Below are 18,805 nucleotides of genomic sequence, written 5' to 3'. Positions count from 1 at the left end.
GATTTCTTCCCCGAGCCCGACATAAATTCTAGCACCCCCCCCCTTTTCTAACTGATACTTTTCTGACATCTGAAGTTAACATAACAATGGTACATAGTATTCACAAATGAAGGAAAATATTGTTTAAAATATATCGAACATATTAAAACATTATTTGAACATAAAGTATTTGTAAATAAATGTCAATTAATTCAAATCATAATTAACTCTCTACATATATGGCTAGAAATTAGTCCTGACTTTTACCCCTTTCTATTTGTAACCAGTAACATTTACAAAAATTGATTTAAACCTTTGGAAATATCTATCATATCGGCAGGGTATCAATCAGTAAAAAACTGATTACATCAATCAGTCGTAGAATGTCCATAAGATAGACAAAGAAATCGAACATCAAATCAAACAACTAGTCACTAACGAAATTGTGGCCCAAATAAATGGAACAACAGTTCGTTGAAAAATGGTATGATATTAATCGTTTGATAAAAAATCTATATTTGTGTTTCAAATACTTAAAATTCATTGACGTAAATGTAATGCAATAAAACATTCTTTGGGTGACAAAAGAGTTGAAAGAAATCAAGAAAGAAATGAATTACGTTACATGTATTTATCTCATACGGGTGGTGTATATTACCCGTGTGATAAACCTTTGCTATATCACACGGGTGATGCTATATCAAATACTTCCGGTCCGAACTATTTTTGACACAACCCCTCCTTCAACGCTTCAGTGACCTATTTTCGAAGATTTGCTAGTACTTTCAACATAACTGTATCTACTACAAAAACTGATATAAAATTGATTTTGTCAAAGATTTAGATAACAAATATGAAGGAAAAGACATAACTGCGTAGCACAGGCGTCGGAACCGGGGGGGGGGGGGCTATTGTGAGTTGGGGGGGGGGGGGTAGCCCCCCCCCCCCCCCGGGGGCATGCCCCCCCCCCCACACACACCTTTTTTTGCAAAGTTATTCATAACCGTAACCACAAGACCCTTTTTTCTTGTTTGTCAAGATTTTTGATACGTTTAGCCCACTTCCAACTTTCAATTTGCTTTAATTTGTGAAGTTAATATAAAACTGCAAATTACGTTAACTATCAGGTTCATCCTGACGACGCGACGCGATGATGGTTGTGTTTATAAAAGAACTTACCTAAATAATGTTTCATAAGACTTTTATTCAACCACCAGTAAGCATCCTTATTCACTATTTTCAATTCCGAATCATAAGCCTAGCCGAGTGTTTGTTTTATTAAACATCAACAACCGTTCCTCGTTCGAGTCAATTCAAACTAACGAGCATTCGCAACTTTGTGTATGTAAACAAACTTGATTATTCAAGTCTTCTAATCGGAATTTCCATTTAATCAAGTGAATAAGCTGTATGAACAATTATTTAGAGCTAAAAAATTATTTTGAGGTTTATTTCAGTGAAACTTTACATTAAAACAGTTAGATTTATCTCAGGAATGACGTACTAAATTGTATTGCGCAAGGTCACAATAGCCGCATAACACAACGTTGCATCATCGTTTTTATCTTTGAAAAAAACCCAATTCGGGTCACATAAGGGACTGTCTCAAAAGCCTCATAATATAAATCAAATATTGTATGAGATAAATAGAACATCTATAATTGTGTGATTTTATATTTGCTTTATCCAACTCGTTGAAATGGTTATATTCGCTCGGCAAGCCTCGCGAATATATTCACCATTTCAACTCGTTGGATAAAGCAAATATAAAATCACACAATATAGATATCCTCTATATATCAATGTTAGAAATCCTTTTTGACAACTGATTATATAAAATATCAATTCGTTAAATTAGATTCAGCTCGTTGCATTATGACATCATCTGGAATACACTTGATGATTTAATTCTTGAAACCGCAGATTTGTAATGTATATAGATTATAATTTATAATCTTGAACAATTGCATAATTTTTGTCGAATTGTCGACCCCCCCCCCCCCCTTTGCAATCTTATTTCATATCCGGATGTTGAACTAAATAATTTACTAGCTGTACTAATTATAATAATTTTCATTGCGTTATACAGCTTATTGGACCACTTATACCCCGGGATATCGACTAGCTTAAATGTATTTGACCACACTATAAAGCCAATTCTACTCTATGGCTCTGAAATATGGGGAATCTTTAACGTCAATACAGTCTAATGATATACTGATACAACAATGTTATAACAACTTAATAGCTGAAACTTTACATCTCAAATTTTGTAAAACCATATTGGGGTTGAATAAGAAAAGTATGAACCATGCTTCACTTTCTGAACTAGGAAGATTTCCTCTACATTATGATATTGTCAATAGATTACTAAAATATTGCTACAGATTAGAAAATTTAACAACAGAGTTTCCTCTATTAAAAGATGCATTTGTATGTAGTAAAGAACTTCATTTCGCCCAAAATACAACTTGGTATTCCTCTATTGAAAAGCTACTAAACATTCTTAATATTCAAAACATTATGACATATTCTAAAAAAGACTTTGTTACTTCTTTAAAACAATCTCAGACTAAAAAATATTTGATGGATTGGCAGTACTCAAATGAAACACTTAAAGATGGCAAACTTGTTACTTATTTATTTTTGAAAACTAACTTCAGACTGGAAAAGTATTTAACTATATTAAGACCTGAATACAGAAAGCCAATCTGTAGACTGCGGACATCAGCGCATAGACTTTTTATTGAATCGGGCAGATATAATAACACACCTAGAACAGAAAGAATATGCAAAAATTGTACACTTAGTAAAATTGAAGATGAAGAACATTTTCTCATCCAATGCAGCAAATTTACAAAAGAAAGAGAGGAACTATTTGATTTAATTTCGTCTAAAGCAAAACATTTTACTAGTCTAGAAGATAAACAAAAATTATTTTGGATTCTAAACTGTGAAGAATTAGATATATTAAACTCTGTTGGTAAATTTTTACAAAAGGCATTGCCTTAATTTGTATTTCCTATTCAAATATTGGTTTTTTTATTTTTCAATCATATGATAAACTATTTCAAATTTGTATGTGCATTTGTATCTTGACATATTTATGTATATGGTGTTTAACATAAATATATAGAAGACACTATATTGAATGTATGGAAACATACATAATTATACATATATATACATATATACTATTTAATTGTTCATGTCTGTCATAGTTCTTTTAATCATCCAGCTCTTTCCCTCTTGTATATGTTTATTGAATGTTTTATGTTCATTGGATGTTGTATGTCAACAGTCTTCATGTTGCCCCTTGAGGGCCCTTAATTGGTTAATAAAGAAATTGAAATTGAAATTGAATTTAAATTGAAATATAACAGCTTACACGTACGTTATTCTCTCTTTTAATGTGCAATGATGAGCGAGTAAATTTATTTATAAGACAAAACATATTCAATTTTTCACAAAATTTGTGAAACAAAATATCTAAAGAGTTCGTCGAAACAGGCTGGCATTGTGCAATTGTGTTAGATATGAAAATAGCAGAATATAAAACCTTATCTGTGTCGTGCAAGATGTAATGTACGTATAGCCTCACAGGTCACCTCAAAGTTTAAAATTGAATGTCCTGATAAATAAGAGGCGTACATGCAGTGGTAAGGAGTGTGCGAGCAAAACATAAAAATAAGTTTTTAGATTCGCCCTGAATTTTTAACAGGCATCAGCTGTTTAACGACAGGGCCGCCTTTCAAGGTCAATATCAGGTAAGGAGAATATGATGTTTCCCCATCGCCATCGGACGAATATTCAGTGACGGTTATTGTAAACATTTCTTGTAAACATTTGTTGAGAATACTCGTAAGTTATGTCTTTACAAGGGGTTTATATGAAAAAACCATTTGAAATGCTGATGCGCAGTAAATTCGGGAAGTTAAAAATACCGACATACTATAAATTTTTACTGGTGTCAAATAGGTTAAAATAAGTTGAATGCAGAACGTAGGAATATTTTCCAGTAATAATCATTATCGAAGCTGTGTATAGAATTCTATGAATCAAAATTATTCATTTTAGCTTTTATGCTACAGCTGACAGTGTTAAAAAAAATTCACATGTTTGTGTTGTTGGGTTACTGCTCTTTAAATTTACTACGAAAGAGGGGTCGTATCAAAAACCATTTTCAAGGAAGTTTAAGAAACGTAGACTAAATTTCAAAATGAAAATGTTTATAAAGTCAATTTTGTTAACGACACTGTTCGATGTGAATATTAATTTCTTATATACTAGAAATAAATAAAATATTATAGGGTCATTTTATAATGTTTTAGATATATCTATTAAATTATTGTATATATGTGTGAAGGAAATGAATGATAAAGCTTCATTAATGAATATATATTAGAATTCTTAAAATAATATCTTCAAAAACACTTATGAAAATTTATAAACTAATTAAATATGAACTCAAAACATGATATACGAAAGCACAAATTCAGTTATTAATTCATTTCAATAGTATAAAAAGTGACGATGCCTAACATCGCCGTGCTGGGGGCAGGCATAATAGGTGTCTCTACAGCCTTGAACATCCAAAATCTGATTCCATCGGCTCAGGTCAAGATAATTTCGGAGAAATTTGGCCAGGAAACGACAAGTTGGGGCGCTGGAGGGTTATTTCGACCGACTGCCAAATTCATCCAAGGAGTGCCCGAAGAAAAAATACGGTATTAAACTTTGCGTAAAAAGAAATATATATATTAGTTTATAACTCTTACATTGATACAAGTCCGATACAAGTCCAATGTAAATTAGATCTTTGATTCGCTCCTACAACATTAATTGCTACATTTACTTTTTTATAGATCTAGGTGGAACGGATCAAAGATATAATTTTAATGAAATTGACCTTGATACGTCATACTTTAACAAAGACAATATGCTCCTTTAAACTTTATAGAGAGATGGAGAATATAATAAAAGTGGATAAAGTTCCTATTATTTTCAAATCAGCTTAAATTGTTAGCTTAAATCTGTCCATTAATCTTAAAAAAAAGGAAACAAACCGAAAGTCTGAAACCTACTGGCTGCTTAAAGATGTGATCTGAATTATATTGCAGGAGATGGGCTCGGGCAGGATGGGATTTCTACTCTTCTCTTGCAGTGTCAGATAAAGCTAAAGAATCGGGGATGCAAATAGTCTCTGGGTTCATACTAAGTCAAACCAAGGTCGAGGTATGTTGAACGAGAAATGCAGGCACACGAATACGAATGTTTTGCATTACCCGGGTTTAAACGACTTGTGGATATGTATAATTTGAATTTAATCAGTTTATACTTTGGGAAATTGTATGTTCAACGAGTCAAATCATCCTTAAAATTGTAGAAATGAATTTTTAAGCCGTATACTATGTTTAGCGAAGAGAAAATCTTCCCATTTTAGCATTAAAAAGCATTGAATAATTTCCTATATTATGACACTTAGCTCTTTATAAAGGAAATTAATATACATATAGTCTTAACATGACCAGGAGCATCCAACCTCTTAATGCAAAGCATATTGTAAGAAAAACAGGCCTACAATTTTAATGAGGAAGGAACAATCATCAATCTGAAAAAAGGAAACCAGTATAAGCGTACCCCGAGTCACGATGATAAAGTACTAGAATTAACGGGATGTTAATATGAATAAGGCTTTTTATTCACAGTGTAAACAGATTGAGTTTTCCTTCAGGGGGAAAATTGTGTTTAATATGACCCGAATGTTCTTTGATTTAACATTTTGAGAAAAGTATATTTAATTTGAATACAGTTATCAGTCGTCTTACGTAAGATTTTCGTTATTTATTTTAGAACCCGTTATACAAGGATTCTGTTTATAGCTTCCACGAAATCAGCAGAAAAGCGGTAACAGAGCTCGGATTTGGGCACTATAAGTGAGATGATTTTGTTTGATCATTTCATATACATCTCGTAGTGTTGAAATTATTAATCATTTTTAACGAGTTTCTTGAAAGTTTACTCCGTCAAAATCATTTTTTTTAATTTGAGAGAGAGAGAGAGAGATAGAGAGAGAGAGAGAGAGAGTATTGTCTTGTCAATTTAAAATTGCAAGTTTTCAACTATTTGTAATATTACTGTAGATCCAAATTCAAATTCAATGACTTGTAAAATAATTTCTGTTTTGTTTTGTACCTGTAGGTATGTCTATCAGGTGACTACTGTGATAGCCATAGTAAGGGATTACCTACCCTACCTTTTCAAAAGGTACATGTATAGCTTAATTAAGGGGTATTTATGTTCTTAGTTCGTTACACTCAAACGAACATAAATCATTTACCATATAAAACAACACATTATTATAGGATAGGAGGCGAAGCGCTCAGATTTTATTCAACCACATTACATAAATTCTCTTTTTCTGTTTCTTATCAAATCCAATCACAGTAAATCAACTCGATCAATCAATCTCTCGTTTAACTCCATCCATATGTACAATCATCAAACTACAAAAGATAAATTATAACTTTAATACTGATAGCAAATCGATTATTACAAATAACATATCATAACAAGGGTTGGGTGGGCGGGAATATCTCTAATACGTGAACTAAGTTAAGAATCTGAGCCTTCGAATGGCTCATTTACCAAATACACGCCCTTATATAACATCTCCACTCATGCGTACTTGTTACTATATAAATAGCCAATCATTGTAAAAACCAATCACCCGTACCAAAACAAACCCGCCTACTTTCCCCACATGTACAAATAATGCTCAGTACCCATGATAAATACATTTATGTTCTTAGTTCGTTACACTCAAACGAACATAAATCATTTACCATATAAAACAACACATTATTATAGGATAGGAGGCGAAGCGCTCAGATTTCGACAAAATAAAGTAGAGTTGAGTTTAAAAAAGGATATATTATTATATACCCAGATTACTTGAAACACTCAATTTTTCTGACAATGTTTCTCTAACATAACCGTCTTTTGCTGTTTCACTTTTCCACCTGCCATGTTTTTTGAAAATTCTGTCATTAACCCCTGCAGCAGCTGCAGCTGTAGCGCCTCCTGACCTTAAACTGTGTAATCCGAACTTTTTCTTATCTAAACCAATATCCTCTAAGGCAGAAAGAATAATTTCTCTTGTTCTAGTATATGACAGAGGTTTGTTTGTATGTCTTAACTTAAAGGAAGCAGCTTTTTTCAAGTATGTTATTTGTCTAAAAATATATTCGTCTGAAGAACTCTCTATTCCAGCTAATTTCAAATATCTTCTCAAAAAATACACTGGACATGTTTTGGTACCCGTCTCTGCAATACAAACACGAGATCCTTCATTATATTTGTCTGTTTTACTTTTCTGAATAAATATGGAGACATGTTGATCTTGGAATGAAATATCAGATCGTCTGATGTTAACAATTTCCGAAAATCTAAGAAAACCAGCATATCCTAAAAGACAAATTGTTATTATTCTTAAATCTGTAAGACAGCTGTTTTCATTGCCATATTTTTCTGCAAGAAGAAATAAATGGAAAGGTGAAATAGGTTCCTTTTTTGTGACTGGTTTCCTGCATTCTCTCAACACGCCTTCTTTGACCTGTGTAACTAAAGAAGAATGGCATGGGTTTGGATAACCTGCTAAATTATGAGCCCATGAAATAGCACTTACAGCTTCCTCTATTTTGGCTGACGAGCAAAAAACCTGGCAAATGTGAACTAAATACATAGACACCGTCATATCGGTTGAAGGTAAAAAGGACAAATTCGAACAATGAGAAGTACACCATTTACAAAAGTTATTAAATGCATACTTATATTTCCTTCTCGTATTCTCTGCCTTTCCTTTCACACAGAACTCCGGTAATAGAGCAGATAGTCTATCCAGCTCGGGATTGTTGTAAGCTTTGGCTTCTGCCCATCGTCCCTTGCGGAATATATCTGTAAAACGTATAATTAAAAGCATTTATAATAATGAATTCATATATGCATACAAAATATGTACAATGTAAATACATTTTGATTATTCGTGACGTCCCTCGTGTTATTCACTCTAAACGTCTGCAATATGCCTCTAGCATATCAGGACCAACCAACACAACAAGATAAAGAATCTTGATTTATATCTCTCTTGAAAACTTATCATACAATATATACATGCATAAAAACATCTGCAATGCACCCCATGCACCAGGCCCATTAATAAGGTAAACATCTGCAATGTGCCCTTGCACATCAGGACCTACTTTGCATCCTTGCATCTAATTTGATTGCCAGTACTTTAGAATAAAACTCACGAGAACCAAAAATAGAATTCTCATTATTTCCTTGCTTAAAAATTCGGTAAGCTTCCCGGAATTCTAAAACTTCCTTTACAGCGGGCATTGTTTCATTATGGTCGTCAAAAATTAAAGGCCAAAAATAAGAAGAGGGCCAATGTGGAACAATGATAGTACCCCTTGATTCGGTCCCAATCAAATGTAAAATGCATTTACCAATTAATGAAATGGGTGGCACTAGCCAATTGTTATCCCCTTCCCATGAGAGACTAAAACAGTCTACGCCCTCTGTACCGGGATTCCAAAATAACGAATTGAATCTTTCTAACTTTGCATTTTTGAAATTTGCAAATCGATCAATGTCATATGGACCCCAAATTTTGCTCATAAATTCAAAAAACTCATCCGTTACACCCCAGTCTTCGTAGTCAATTATTTTACTTAAATAATCTGCTCTAAGATTTTCATTTCTGGGTATCCATTGAGCGTCTATAGAAATACCTTTAGACAGACAAATTTGAAAAATGCCCAGTGCAATTTCTTGTAAATCACTTTTCATACTCCCACTTTCAATGATTTTTACACAGTTTTGATTATCAGTAAACCATTTCACTGTTTTTCCTTCAATAACTCTATGAAACGATAATAAACCAAGCTCTATAGCCTTTAGTTCTCTCCATGTAGAACTCTTTTCTTTTTCAAATTCACTCCATCCAATGTGAAAAACCTTTTGATCCAACTCTACAGTATATGCTGCCCCTGCAACATCACTTGCGTCTGAAAAAATCATGACATGCTTTCTTGAATAATTCTGAATGTTTTTACAGTTATACGATCTTGCGTTCTTTTTCCAAAAATAAATTTCAGGTAATATAGAATCTACAATAACATGATCTAACTTTCGATCCCAAGAAGTTCTACTCTCTATTGCCATGTGGCAAGCACGACTCATAAGTCTTACAACATTTCCCATAACCGGTAACATTGAAATAATTTTCCCTGTAAATTGTGCAGAAACATTAGGTAAAGCATTCAAAACTCTATCTAAACAGTTTTCCAAGTCCATGATTCTTCGTTCCGGTATTCGTAAACTAAAATCTAAAGATCTCCATAGCAATCCAAGCCATTCAATCTCTTGTACAGGGCTGAAAATAGATTTCTTTTCATTAATGAAAAAACCTGCAGAAATTAACGACTGTTTAATAATTCCTGTAGCTGAATTACATTGGGCCTCAGACATAGCCATAATAAGACCATCGTCCAAATATAGAACTACTTTTAAATTGTTTTTTCTCCAATATTTTACCAACGGCCTCAAACACTTTGTAAAAACATATGGGGCTGAAGTAAGACCAAAAGGTAATACAGTGAAACAAAAATAATTTCCCTTCCATGAAAAACCTAAATACTGCTGAAAACAAGGGTCAATATCTATATGGTGATATCCCGACTGCAAGTCAAATTTTGTCATAAAACAATTTCTTTTGAAATATTGTAATGCGATTTTCCAATCTTCGAATTTTACTTTTTCTTTCCGTATGAAATTATTCAAAAAACTGAGATCTAAAATTAGCCTTTTCTTTTCGTGATTTTCTGCTACACTCAGCGGATTAACCATATATGGTTTTTCATGTACCTGAATTACTCTACCTGATTCTACCAGATCTTGAACTGCATCTGAAACAAAATTGTCATTCAACATAGCTGATTTATTATTCTCAAAGTGTTTTGAAGGGGGGTGAATTTCAAAATCAAGGGAATATCCATTTTTGATCATAGAAAAAACCGAATCATAAACATCTATTTCTTTCCAAAAATGAAGATTATGAAATAAACTTTTCTTGACTCTACCTGTTATCAAATTACATTTTCTATCATAAGAAATCAAATTTTCTTTAATGCTTTTCGAAATATTGAGAATACCGGACCAGCTGGAACTAAAGTAATACTCATCATCATTGACCGGCTGAAGAGCTTGCCCCTGCAGACCCTGTGGCGGATTGTGTGTAGTTGAGGGGGCATCGACTTTTCCAGTGTCCCGTCTTGAAGCACCTGTGACACACGTCTGAAGGCTGGGGGGTTCTCCTTGAACCCCCAAAGGCACGAAAGGGCTGATTAAGTAGAGGGTAGCCACCAAAACTGCCAGAGGAAAGCTGCGCCTGAGACCCTGCTGCTGCTGGCACCGGACGGCTGTACGGTGTGGGCCGTCCCCTCCCCCGGAATTTCTGCCGCATAGCCCGTGACTCCGCGCTGCGAATCTTTTTGTCGTCGTCCGAGTCATCTGCGTAGTCATTCTGCTCGTATTCCCTAACAGTCTTCCATCCTGCTGGACTGCTGTCTGCAATCCTGATAAGCTTATTGCGCTTCTGCAATTTTTCTTTAATATCATTTATTACAGAAACAGCCGAACTGTCGTTAACAACAATGGAAAGATTGTCTAAGTCTTCAATAATTTCTTCGTTAAAAATGAATTGAATGCGATTTCCTTCCCCTTGAATTCGCGTGCTTTTGCTTTCTTTTATCTTCTTAGAGAGACTTTTTGCATTAGCTTTCTGTTCAGTCAAAAGTTTTTCAGATAATGATGCAAACTGAGAATCGATTACGCTTTTGAACAAACTTACTGCATCCGCCAAGTCACTTACGTTGCCGTTAGTACTTCGTGTCGACTGAACCTCGGGTGCCCTTGAAACCCGTTGAGAGCGGCCTTGATTTGATGTGTCGTAAAGAAGATTTAACTCTGCGTCCTCATGCTCGGACATAGTGGCATGGAAAAAACGTGAACTAAGTTAAGAATCTGAGCCTTCGAATGGCTCATTTACCAAATACACGCCCTTATATAACATCTCCACTCATGCGTACTTGTTACTATATAAATAGCCAATCATTGTAAAAACCAATCACCCGTACCAAAACAAACCCGCCTACTTTCCCCACATGTACAAATAATGCTCAGTACCCATGATAAATACATGGTCACGATTTTGGTCAAAATATGTTTTTCCGTCTTTAATCTTTACAATGCTTTTCTAAGGCATAGTCAAAGTAAATTTGAGTGTCAGTGGTCGAGTTATAAACGAGATATACAATTCAATTCAAATCAGATATACACTGTGCAGGAGTCACTTTGTTATGTAAACAAAATCATGTCCTTAAAAAGTACATACTAATATTAGGTTTTATGCATATTTGGGGTTAAGTAGATTTACTTGCGAATTTAAAGGGACTTGGACACGATTTTAGATCAATTTTTTTTCTTTTTTTATGAATAAAATAGTTATTTGCTCATTTTGAATGATTGACCAAAATTTGAATGTTAAAGTCAAGTCATAAGAGAGATACAGAGGAAAGAAATCATTGTTTATTGTTATGTAAACAAAGCTCAAGTCTTATATTTGTTTACAAGTAATGTAAAGTATGGAATTACCATTGTTTTTAGCAAATGACTCGTGGCAAGCAAGGTAAACTGATTCAATGTGTTCATAGATAATATGATAAACAGAAAAAAACAACATTTGATTGAGACTTATACCAATAAAACACATATGTAATCCATATCAAAGCTCGGCGAAGATTTTCAAGCTCTGTATCTTGCTTATAACTCAATGTTTGACTTTCAAATTTTGACAAAGCATTAAAAGTACCCATATAAATTATTCTAAACATTAAAATTGGAAAAATTAAATTTTAATTTTTGAGCTCAAATCGTGTCCAAGTCCCTTTAATGAAAAATTAAAAATTATCAGCATTCTTGATATATAACACTGCTTATGATAATTTCAACAATTGAAACCAAAGCATAAACAACACTTTAGATATACTCGTATCTTGTCAAAGACTGCAAAATGAGTCGATGACATTATTGAACAAAACGATGTAAAATGTAAAATTGCTCTCTCTCAAACTCCCCTACTGACTTGAAAATGCATACAGGTATCTTCGGCATTTTGTTTGTAGCTCCAATTCACTTACATTGAATCAAATTCAAAATAACAAATGCAATGAATAAGTTGATATATATGATATATTATTTTTAAGACCTTTAACACTGACACTGAACTTAAACAATGAATGTTTTACAAGTACAGCACATTATATTCTCGGTATTGTGGCATACTTAGACATTTTTGTGACAGAGTTAAAAATGAATGTTGTAGGTGTAATAAATGCAGTACTTTCACTAAGCAGTTATTATACATGCACATGTCATCAGCAATCAAATGAAAATGTGTTTTCGGAGCAGAGTTGCCTTTACAGAATAAAGATATCATAGAAAGTATATGTATACATTCAAAATTCATTACATGTAATTATTTTCAGATTCGAAGAAAACGGAGGGCAGACAGAACAAAGAAGAATTGACGATTTAAATGAAGTAAGAAAATGCCTCGTAAAACATAATTTGAGAAAATTGCAAAAACTCTGACATACGATTTGAAATTAGTTTAAGTTTAATATTCTATCATGAAAATTATAGATCGATTAAACAACAGGCGCTGCTTCTTTAAGTCCTCTCCATAAATCAAAGTTAATCAAAGTTGTACATGGTATTTAGCCAAATAGCATTGAAATTTAAATATACGTATACATGCTTATGAAAATTTGCATTTGAATTTACTTTTACTTTGTATATGTATATACATGTTGGGTTATACTGAAAATTTAAAACAATCTGGAAAAACCTTTGATTGGTAATGAAGCGGCATTTTTTTTTTCGGCCCGAATAAGAAATAAATTCTAATTTATTGATAAAGCGAGAAGAAATAACCATAAAAAACAATTAAAATGTTACTGTTCTGTACTACTCCAAATTTCAGTCTGACAAGAAAAACAAGGAAAGTTATCACTTTAAAAGGGCATGATCACGATTTTGGTCAAAAATTATTTCTCCAATTTTAATATTTACAATGCTTCAGTAAGGCATTTTTAATATGCAACCAATATATGCGTGTCATTTGTTGAGTTATTGCTAAGTAAACAAAGCCTTTGTTTACATTTTGGATGTTGAAGTTATAATTACAGATTTAGACCAAAAATAATGCATTAAACATTAGGAACTGTTTATTTATGCTTAAAATGAATAAGAAGATAGACAAATCAGTTTGAAAAGGATTTTTACTGGTATATTTAACACATGTAAACAAAAACAGGGCACGAGCCTTGTTTACATGACAAAGAGTTGTGAGCCCTGTATCCTGCTTGTAACTCTACGATTGACTCTCAAAACTCATTTGATCATTAGAAATGCATTCCTAAAGCATTGTAAATAATAAAAACAGAAAAATAAAATTTGACCAAAATCGTGACCATGCCCCTATAAAATTGTGTATGTAATACTTCTTCTTTATAAATGTTTCGCTAAATACTTGTTCTTTAAACAGTATTTACAAGGAGGAAAACTTCATTTCTACTGCATGATTTAGGACCTACACTCATTAGAAAATTAAATTACCTGCCTGTTTTAATTTTCTTCATTCCGTTGGGATGCTTGTAACTGTTGTGCTTGTCAGTCTGTACGATGCGGTAGTTAACTGTTGTGTGTCTGTTTGTTAGTTATTCGGTCAGTACGATGTGATGGTCAACTGTTGTGTGTCTGTTTGTTTGTCGATCAGAATAATGTGGTCGGTAACTGCTGTGTGTCTGTTTGTTTGTCGATCAGAATAATGTGGTCGGTAACTGCTCTGTGTCTGTTTGTTTGTCGATCAGAATAATGTGGTCGGTAACTGCTGTGTGTCTGTTTGTTATTAGTTTTCGGTCAGTACGATGTGATGGTCAACTGTTGTGTCTATTTTGCAGTTGGTCTGTCAGTAAGAAGTGGTGGGTAATTGTATGTCTGTTTTTCATTCGTCTGTCAGTACGGTATGGTAGTTAATTGTTGAGTATCTGTTTTTTCAGTTGGTCGGTCAGTACGATTTGGTGGTTAACTGTACGGGTATCGGGAGTCGCTCTCTGTTTGGAGATACTTCCATCTTTCCTGTTCGAGGTCAGCTACTGAGGGTAGGTGCATTAATTATTGATTATTATTATTAAATTATCTTTAAAAAACAAGACAATTTTTGTTTTGTTTGACATGAAATGCCAATTTTGTGCATAAGCACAATAGATTATGATCGGTTAAGGTTACCCAACATTGTTCATTGTTATAATATTATAATGTTGTAATATTATTGTTATAACATTTCTAATATGCTTTTATTTTTTATTGATAAAAATGATTAATTAGGGTATTTTTGCCATCTAGCAACAAGCAAGATTCAGAGCTCACAACTTTTCATAACGCAAACAAAGCTAAGGCCATGTTTTTGTTTGCATATCGAATGCTGAGTAGAAAATACAAGTTTGAATCTGAAAAACTTTAGACTGTTTATTTGTGTTCATAACGAATTAGCAAGGAGGAAAAACTGCTAAAACAGAAATTATACAGGTATATTGAACAAATGTAAACAATATATAAGATGGCTTGAACCGTGTTCACATCACATTAAGTTGTGAGATCTGCATTTTTTGAACACGACAACATTCAGATATAAAATACAAATTGAATCAAATAAAGCATTTTAAATATCGAAAACTAATTTTGATCACAAATCATGACCATGATCCTTTTATATTTGTTTTAGAATGTCGAAGACAATTTATCTTCTTGTTTATAATGACATTAAAAAAATATGCATTATAGGTAAAGGCACCATGGATAAAGAATTTTATATACACAGAGGACGATGCTTATCTGATCCCAAAGTAAATATTTACAGATTTAAAGTAGTAACTTAATGATAAAGCAGTGAGAACAATGAATTATGTATGTATGAAATATGCGATAGTCTTGTAGAATATTTTAATATTTGATAATTTTTATAACTTTTTTGAAAATAATTTTCATTAAAAATTGAAATAATTCATTCAGAAAGTATCAAAACGTACACATATAAATAAACGTTCAGCATTTGAATTTGACATTCATGCTTTCATTCAAGTTTTTAAACATTATAGTGAGTCAATTCTTTTTTCTCAAAATAGTGGTGAATTACTGGTGGTAGGAGGTTGTCGACAACATAATAACTACAATTTAAATATAGAAGCTAGCGACAGCAAGGCGATCCTTGAGAGGTGTTACAAGATCTGTCCGGAACTAAAGGTATGGTTATCATGTAAACGTATAACATTTTGTATTCAAATGCGTTATTAAACTCAGTTCAAATGCATAATTAAACTCAGTTCACAACGACCGTCTAAAATTTGGTTTAAAATATAGAAAAAAATCCTTGCAACAATTATGTATCTAATACATTTCTCTATGTCTTAAACTACATTTGTGTTCAGTAACCAACATTTTGTATCCTTTTTACTGCTTGACGCCATTGTGGTATTTCGGACCTTTGATTTTTTTTTATATCTATAAGGGTGCTGTGATTGATCATGAATGGACCGGACTTCGACCTACACGTGTCCCAATTCGTATAGAAAAGGAAATTCTCCAGTTAAAGAAAGGACGCTTAGTTGTAAGCCTTCTCTCTCTTCCTCTCCCCCCCCCTCTCTCTCTCTCTCTCTCTCTCTCTCTCTCTCTCTCTCTCTCTCTCTATTGTAATGAGAAACACATCTTTTACAGGTTGTTCATAACTATGGTCATGGTGCTAATGGAATTTCTATGAGCTGGGGAACCAGCATGGATGCTGCAGAACTAGTCAAAGATGCATTATTAAGTTCAAAACTTTGATGACATTGCACTGTAGAAGAAGAATAAAAACCAGGCAAGTGGCTTGGGATGATGCCCTTTCTTTTCTCTCTTTTTCTCGGTCTATCTGTCTGTAGCCTGCTTGTCATCCATTTGTCTGTCTGTCTGTCTCCCCCTCTCTCTCTCTTGATTGTTATGATGAATACATTTTTTCAGGTTGTTCAATACTATGGTCATGGTGCTAATGGAGTTTCTATGAGCTGGGGAACCAGCATAGATGCAGCAGAACTAGTCAAAGATGCATTATTATGTTAAAAACTTTTATAACCTTTCACATGTCTTTTTTCATATTTAATTGAATCTAGTATGTTTTTTTTAAATGTATTTATACATTATATTTTGTTGTCTACACCAATGTTATTATACTGTATTTTTAAGAAATAGCTGATAATAGTGATTCGAATGGGATTTTATGATAGAGGCTTTTCACTTTGCTGAATCTTATGATATCTGAAAAACCGCACACCTATTTTTAAAATCATTATGGTTAGATCCTCGGTGATAATTTTGTCATTGTTATTTAAATCTTTCAACAAAGTTTTCAATTTTCATGTATTCAAGAAAAACATTCAAGAATTAGATTATAATATGTATGTAATGTTGTCAATATATAAAAAGTTACCAAAATTGTGATTCACGAGTTACTTAAAATTTCATACGGTATGATTTCAATTTGACCATTGACTACTGGTATTTCAGTTTGGGGATCTGATCTTAAACAATCATAACACAATCCGACGATTGAAAATGCCAGATGGTGTCACGAAATAGTTAATGTTTTTGTTAATGTTTGTGCGCATTTTTGTGCTTCTATTATGAAACTCTCTTTACTTTATAGCATGCAACAAACGTAATGGATTCCTTTATTTGAAGTACAATGAATATAACTATAATATAACTATAATATAACTATAAATTATTAAAAGTGAGCTTTAGGTACAAGGAAAAAGCTGCAAATTTTGAACAGCAGGCATAAAATATGTTAATACTGCACAATCTATATAGCTAGCACCTTTTAAAAACAATTTTTGATAGAGATTAATCATTCCTTACGTTGAAAAAAGGTGGTAGTTGAAATGCAATGGTTGAATTACACTTGGGTATCTGATTCAATTGAAACTAATTTCATCTTCCTACTCAAGATTACAATTCTAGACCTTGTTCTAAAGACACTAAGTATTTCTTAAATGAATTATATTGATTTGTCAACTGATATCATTTAATAAAATAAGTTCAAACAAAAATAGGCTAATGGTAAAAGAATAAAAAGGAAATTCCGACTATGTTTTCCCACTGATTCTGTTTTTTGTTAAAAAAAAAAACAATTGCAAGAACTACAAACCTGTTTGTTGTATCTCATTTCTTTCTTAAGATAACTGTATGAAATACGATGCGAAAAAATGAAATATGCTCAAAATCATCAAAAGACATTTTATATCTAAAATATGATCATTGCATCACCTCATATCATTAAATACCAGCAGAACAGGTCAGTATAAATTATTTATAACTATAGATGTCCAAGTGTTATCATCATTTAGTTTTTCTAAACTGCATTTATTTTTTCAAAGTGTGTTTATCTCAGCAATATTTTCACAATTAAAAAATCTCTATCATAGTGTAAAGTTTTGAGAGATATTTTTTCAAATAAAAAAAATCCAATGGAAACTAACTCAAAAAGTAGGTCATTGACCTAATGTTTTAAAAATGAAAATCAACAATCTAAGCTCTATAACGTACAATAGATGATTTTTTCCTTATCATCAATGGGACTTTCTTTCGTTTCGATAAACATCATCCTTAAATTCACTGTCTTTGTTAATCTCTCTCTCTCTCTCTCCTCTCTCTCTCTCTCTCTCTCTCTCTCTCTCTCTCTGATAACAACCAAATCTATTTTTGTAAAACGTAAGATAAAGGACGAAATTGACCTCATTAAGAAGCTTGGGTATATCTACTAATATTCAGGGCAATCAATTCCGGATGTACTTGTTATATCCTTAAAGCTTTTGTTAACTTTCAGCAGGTAAGCAATGACAATGAAATTAATCTCATTAACTGACATTTAATACAGTATAATGAAGAAAAAGTTTACATTTGGGCATGAGTAGTATCAAAGAAAAAATCTTGATTGCAAAACATATGTAGCATCACAAACAAATAATCATACTCACCCTTTATCGAATGTTGAAATACATGTATATCTCGGTATAATACTGCATTTCCCAACTTTTATAAGTAATTGTATTTTGTATTACAAGTTCTGAGCTTACAAAATATTTCAAATACTATGAGAATAGAAAAAGGTGCATTTAAAATACCGAATGGTGCATTTCAGGAAGAGTTTAACTTATCAGTACACCGTGACTGTTTGAATTGATGAATTTGTATGTCAAGTCCAGGTAGTTTAAAGATATCCGCTGATTACATCATATGCGCCAATTTACGGACATCCCGACTGTAATTCAATAACTTGAAGGATGTGAGACTACATCAATATTTAGACATGCAAATGTATTTTCTGTCGGAAGTAATCAGATTAACAAGAAGTTGATCTTTACAATGCATTTAAAAAAGCGTATCACATTTCAGATATTGACTGCGAGTTGTAATCAGGTTTCGATGAAAACGATTAACTCGCTTAACGTATCCAAGTCATCAAGCGCCCTGTTTTCGTCGGTGTGCATCTTGTGTCAGTCGTTAATTTTTTAACAATTTTGTCTTCTTTCCTAAACTACTACCTGGCAAATGTTGACCGAATTATATTTTATACATTAGTAGGAGAGACAGAAAAGTATTGAAA

At 32.8% G+C, this 18,805-nt stretch overlaps 2 protein-coding genes across 4 annotated transcripts; one reads left to right on the top strand and one right to left on the bottom strand.

The window, feature by feature from the left end:
- Positions 1-3,630: 3,630 nt before the first annotated feature.
- Positions 3,631-16,929, top strand: LOC128189094 (D-aspartate oxidase-like). 2 transcript variants are annotated; one of them, XM_052860552.1, is made up of 12 exons: positions 3,631-3,746; positions 4,499-4,706; positions 5,100-5,214; positions 5,833-5,915; positions 6,181-6,246; positions 12,591-12,645; positions 14,166-14,267; positions 14,950-15,011; positions 15,291-15,408; positions 15,674-15,772; positions 15,880-16,021; positions 16,162-16,929. In XM_052860552.1, exons 2-11 carry the CDS (start codon positions 4,513-4,515, stop codon positions 15,985-15,987), a joined length of 1,002 nt encoding a protein of 333 aa, XP_052716512.1. In that variant the 5' UTR covers positions 3,631-3,746; positions 4,499-4,512; the 3' UTR covers positions 15,988-16,021; positions 16,162-16,929. The 2 variants fall into 2 exon arrangements, with proteins under 2 accessions (XP_052716512.1, XP_052716513.1); XM_052860553.1 differs by having other exon boundaries at positions 3,744-3,840.
- On the bottom strand, positions 7,809-11,178 carry LOC128189095 (uncharacterized). Of its 2 annotated transcripts, XM_052860555.1 has the most exons (3): positions 10,916-11,178; positions 10,227-10,639; positions 7,809-7,944 (listed from the first exon to the last, which is right to left on the bottom strand). In XM_052860555.1, exons 1-2 carry the CDS (start codon positions 11,030-11,032, stop codon positions 10,229-10,231), a joined length of 528 nt encoding a protein of 175 aa, XP_052716515.1. In that variant the 5' UTR covers positions 11,033-11,178; the 3' UTR covers positions 7,809-7,944; positions 10,227-10,228. The 2 variants fall into 2 exon arrangements, with proteins under 2 accessions (XP_052716515.1, XP_052716514.1); XM_052860554.1 differs by having other exon boundaries at positions 10,227-11,167.
- Positions 16,930-18,805: the final 1,876 nt, after the last annotated feature.

This window comes from Crassostrea angulata, chromosome 6 (assembly GCF_025612915.1).
Source record: "Crassostrea angulata isolate pt1a10 chromosome 6, ASM2561291v2, whole genome shotgun sequence".
Taxonomy (NCBI): Eukaryota; Metazoa; Mollusca; class Bivalvia; order Ostreida; family Ostreidae; genus Magallana; species Magallana angulata.
Note: the sequence above shows the minus strand (reverse complement) of the source record. Positions and strands in the feature narration are given on the sequence as shown.